The sequence below is a fragment of the Triticum aestivum genome, chromosome 2B (assembly GCF_018294505.1).
Source record: "Triticum aestivum cultivar Chinese Spring chromosome 2B, IWGSC CS RefSeq v2.1, whole genome shotgun sequence".
In the NCBI taxonomy this organism is placed as follows: domain Eukaryota; kingdom Viridiplantae; phylum Streptophyta; class Magnoliopsida; order Poales; family Poaceae; genus Triticum; species Triticum aestivum.
In genome coordinates, this window is record NC_057798.1 from 682,703,796 (window position 1) to 682,708,706 (window position 4,911).

The 4,911-nt window shown below is 55.9% G+C and overlaps 1 protein-coding gene across 1 annotated transcript; it reads left to right on the forward strand.

The window, feature by feature from the left end:
• Nucleotides 1-3,666: 3,666 nt before the first annotated feature.
• On the forward strand, nt 3,667-4,639 carry LOC123042069 (RING-H2 finger protein ATL74). Its single transcript, XM_044464595.1, has one exon. It carries the CDS (start codon nt 3,807-3,809, stop codon nt 4,359-4,361), a length of 555 nt encoding a protein of 184 aa, XP_044320530.1. The 5' UTR covers nt 3,667-3,806; the 3' UTR covers nt 4,362-4,639.
• Nucleotides 4,640-4,911: the final 272 nt, after the last annotated feature.

Sequence of the window (4,911 nt, forward strand, 5' to 3'; positions counted from 1 at the left end):
GAGACTGAGCTGGCATATCATCTTGAGATTTACGAAGCCACTGTAGACGCCTCGTCGTCGACGGGAACGTCTCCTCCCACTGAAAGCGCATCGCCGGAAATCCTGAAATAAATCCAGGAATAATGTGAGCACCAGGATTTGAACCTTAGTGGGTTGGATATACCACTGTCCACCTAACCATCTCAACCATAGGTTTGTTTGTATATTGTAGAAAAATACCACTCTCTCTTATCTTCTACCCTCTCATGTGCCATGGATAGAAATACTCCTATATCACTACCATACTTAGCATTTGTTGACTCCCTTTTCTCTTTTCCCTATCATCTCATCCAGACGGAACACGAAAAACGGATAAGAAACACATCAGTGTTTGGTTTAAGTTGAACACCAAAAAAAGTGCAGCAAAGAAATCGTTATCACCTTAGAGCAACTCCAACGGGGCGACCAAAATGGGCGCGCATTTTGTCCATTTTTCGTCTGTTTGGGTCAGCCAGGCGGACGTGCGCGTACGCATTCTCAAATGGGTTGGCTTGACGGCCCAACGAGAGGCGGACCCACATGTGCCGGTGGAAAAAAAACATCTCACAGAAATAAACACAACTAAACATAAGTGGCCAGTCAACCACCGCACAAAGTCCACTTAAACCTAATTAAACATTAAATAAAACATAAGAAAAGTCTGCACCCGCATGCTGCCGCCCCGCATGCTGTCCTAGACACCGTCGGCCTTGCCCTTGCCCTTGACGTCGACGTCGCCATCGCCGCTGAGGCCGATGAAGACGGGAGCAGGGCCAACCCACCCGAATGTTGCATGGTACACTGCTAGGGCAGCCTCCTCTGGCGTCTGCTGGGGTGGCGGCATTGCGGCTAGCCACGCGCGCTCCTCCTCCTCCTCAAGCCAGAGCGCCTTTGCGTGGAGTTGCAACATCTGCTCGGAGCGCATCTGCCGCTCGCCCTCGGCCTCCTCCTGGAGCCAGTGCGCCTTCCAGCGCTCAAGGTGGGTCACCTCCTGCTCCGGCATCATGACGTAGTGGACATGAGGCGCGCTCACCCACTCGTGGTACTGGCCCATCCACGTGTAGGCCTCCTCCGGCCAAGTGGATGGAGGCGGGGAGCACTTCTGCATCGGCTCCGACTCCGGCTTGGGCTCGACGGGCAGCGGAGGTGGAACGAAGAGCGGTGGGGTGTGGACGGAGTCCCCCGCCGCCGACAAGGCAAGGGCTTGCTCCAGCCCATCCCAGTGTGCGTCCTCCTCAAGCCGGCTAGTCTCCAGCGCGTGCCGCAGCGCCTCCTCGAGGGTGGCTTGGTACTCCGCCTCCGCTTCCTCTGGCTCTACTCGTGGGGGCGGTGGTGGAAACGGCGGCGGGACGGCGTCGACGCCTACACGCCGTTGCTCCTCGTGTTCGAGGGCAAACCAAGCCTCCAGTTGCGAGAGTCGGTGGCCTACTTGGGCATTCTCCATTGCTCCGGTGTGAGCTACGCGCGACGCCTGCGCACCTCCTCGCCATGCGCCCGTGGGTCCGTGCAACCACCAGCACCGGGATCCGATGCGGATCCAGGTGCCAGTGGTGCGGCAGCGTGACGTCGGGGTAGGGCAGCGGTTGCCTGTACTCCCAGTGCCACCGCGCTTTGTGCACTAGGATGTGCAGGCGCTGTGACCTGGGCGGAAACGCGCCGGCGTCGGAGGAGGAAGGGGAGGAGGAGCACGGGAGGACGAGGCGTCGGGGGTGCCCTTGCCCTTGCCGCTGCTGCTGCCGAAGAGGAAGCAAAGGGGGGGCAGATGTGGACGGAAGTGAATGAGGCTGGCCCCCGCCGCACGCGTGGTTAAAAAAGGGCGGTTCCACTGGCTGACTAGTGGGCCGCTGTCGGTGGCCGTCATAAATAAGATGTCGGGTGGTAGTTGGGTGGCCTACATGTGGGGCCGCTGCTGACGCCGAGGAGACGCGCAGTGCGTCTGCTTCGCGTTCGCGCCAATGCATTTCAGGCGCAATTTTGGGCCGGAAATGGGTCGGCGTGGACGCCGGGCAGACGAGATTTGGGTTTGGGTCGGCATGTTGGGCCTCCATTTTTGTCCGTACCGACCCAAACGGACACAAGCGGACAAAATGGGTCGCCCCATTGAAATTGCTTTTAAGGGCATGTATAATGGTGCTATATTAGGCAGTGGCGGAGGCAGGGGGCGAGCAGGGGCATGTACGGGCATGCTTGGGCCCCCTATCTCAACGTGTATATCTTGGAAAAGGGGAAAAGGAAGCCCATGTTAAAAGCCAACTGGCGGCCTAATTGACAAACTTGAAGCTGCGTTCTCCCAGAACCGTGATTAGCGACCCCTAAAAAACCGTGATTAGCGTGTGCGTGGGTGTGATTAGGCCTTGTACAGTGGGAGGTGCTTAGGGAAATGCTTAGAAAAATAAACCGGGGTTTTCTGAAGCACTGGTGCCTATTTCTACAGGAGAGACGCTTAGTTAAGCGTCTATCCTATACAAATAAGCACTGGTGCTTAAGAAAAATCTGGTTTATTTTTCTAAGCACCTCTCTAAGCACCTCCCATTGTATAAGGCCTTAAGCGCCGCTGCCGCCGTCGTGTGGCTTCGCTGCCCTTGCCGCACACTGCCTCTGATCTCCCTGCTCGTTGTTCACAATCTGATTCACACGACGAGTCAGCGACTCAGCCTACTTCTCCTGCTCCAGCCAACGAACCAGTCAAGGTTAACACATCGCACTCTATACTATTTTTTCCAAGTTCTCATCTTGTATCAGTGTTGAAGATGCAAATCAGATTTTAGTTGTTTTTTGCTGTGAGATTTGAGATGCTACACGTGCCCTATAAATTATCACGAAAATTATCTTGTACGAGTTCCTATCTGCGGTGGAAAGTTCTCCTATGTCAATCATATAATATATACTAATTGTGAGATTGCAATTCAGTAGCTATGAAGAAAGAAATGTCGCCAAACAGAGTTAAGATTCATATGTTTGCTAAGACAGTTGCTTTGAGTTCTCAACCTATTGAAATTGTTAATGAGGATAATGTCCTAGTTCTCAAACTTGTTATATATAATAATTTTGTGTTGGATATTTTTTTTGTCTACTTGCCCTCCCCCCCTCCCCCCCCCCCCCACACACACACACACACACACACACCCCACACCTAAATCCTGGCTCCGCCCGTGATCTTAGGAGTGACACTTAGGATAAATAATGAGGTGAAGGAGAGAGAACTCATAAGAAAAGGCTTGTCTTCTCTTATTTAAGAGAAGACAAAATAAGATAAGACAAGAGATGATCTTTTAGCACGATGTATCTTACTCACCACGTTTTTCGAAATTGCTAGTTATTGAAAATAAGGCTAAAAGATAACTCATTATCTATTCTCTTTTTTGTCATTTCTAGATTACATGCAAAAGTTAACATAAAATTATCTTATCAACCATTGTACATATGCCCTAATGATCTTGCGCACACGCCACTAGTACCTACCATCACATACTTCCTCCGGTGCACCGGATTCCGGCGACGAGCGCCCGCCCACTGTCTCGGCCGACCACCCCCGGTTATCCTCCACGCCCGGAAACACCGCGCGGCTTTATCCGCACCCCAGGGAAGAAAAGCCACCAACGCCTCCTATAAAATCCCGAGGCCACTCGCTCCGGGCTACGCTCTCACTAGCTTCCAGCGCACACTTGTCACCTTCCTCCCCCGCAACGCATCCAGCTACCCCCGTCTCCGTCTCACTCCCGACCCATCCCACCAGCACCAGGACAGACAGAGACACAGACAGGACGACGCAGCTGCAGCAGACGCCCATGGCGGCCAGGAGGTTCTTGCAGGCGGCGGCGGAGGGCGTGTCCACGCCAGGCGCCCGGATCATCGCCGACGACAGGGACATCGTCATCATCCTCGCCTCGCTGCTCTGCGCGCTCATCACCGTCCTCGGCATCGGCCTCGTCGCCCGCTGGTGCGCGTGCGGCGGCGCGGAAGCCAGGGCGCGCGCCGCCGCCAACAGGGGCGTCAAGAAGTCGGTGCTCCGCGCCATCCCCACCGTCGCCTACGTCTCCGCTGACGCCGGCAAGGGCAAGGGCAAGGAGGAGGAGGCCGCCGCGGCGCCCGAGTGCGCCATCTGCCTCGCCGAGTTCGAGGACGGCGAGGCCATGCGCGTGCTGCCCCAGTGCGGCCACGCCTTCCACGCCGCCTGCGTCGACAAGTGGCTGCGCGGCCACTCGTCCTGCCCCTCCTGCCGCCGGATCCTCGCCGTCCACCTGCCGGCCGGCCAGCGCTGCCAGCGCTGCGGCGCGCGGCCCGACCCCGCCACCTGGAAGCCGCCGGGCCAGTACGGCGAGATGCCGCCCTTCTTGCCGTAGCGGCCCGCGCGCGCGCTCGATCTCCACAGATCTGGGCGAGAGCTCCTACAAGACGACTAGCAGAGGAACCAGTCAACCAATCGACAAGCCTTCTGTTTGGTTATTAAATATCTCGCCTGCTTCTCTTAATTACCTTCCTCTGTTTATAATCATCAGTAGCAGCTGGAAATGCATAGCATTTCTGAATCTAGGATCCTGGTATGCAGGTGGGGTGGTGATCAAGGTGTTGCCACTGCATCTTAGTAGCTTTGCACATTTGTAAATAGTAACTATAATTATTCCTAAGGAGTAATTAGACTTAGAGGGTGCTTATAGGCGCCGGCGCACCGGCCAAAACTTTCGGCCGGTCCAGCCCAGGCCATCGGATGTGAGCCAGGCGGCCGTTGGATCCAGGCAAAAAAAAAACAGATCGCCCCAGCTTCTTCTTCCTCGCGCAGGCGGCCTGGATCCGCATCTCCCGCTCGGAGAGCACGACGCCGCGCCTCCTGTCCCCTCCGGTGGTCGTCCCCGTCGTCAGTCCCCACCCTCGCCGGTCATCCTCGTCACCCAC

Bases quoted from the DNA above. Each gene is read 5' to 3' on its own strand.
- LOC123042069 (XM_044464595.1), top strand. From the start codon at position 3,807: ATGGCGGCCAGGAGGTTCTTGCAGGCGGCGGCGGAGGGCGTGTCCACG.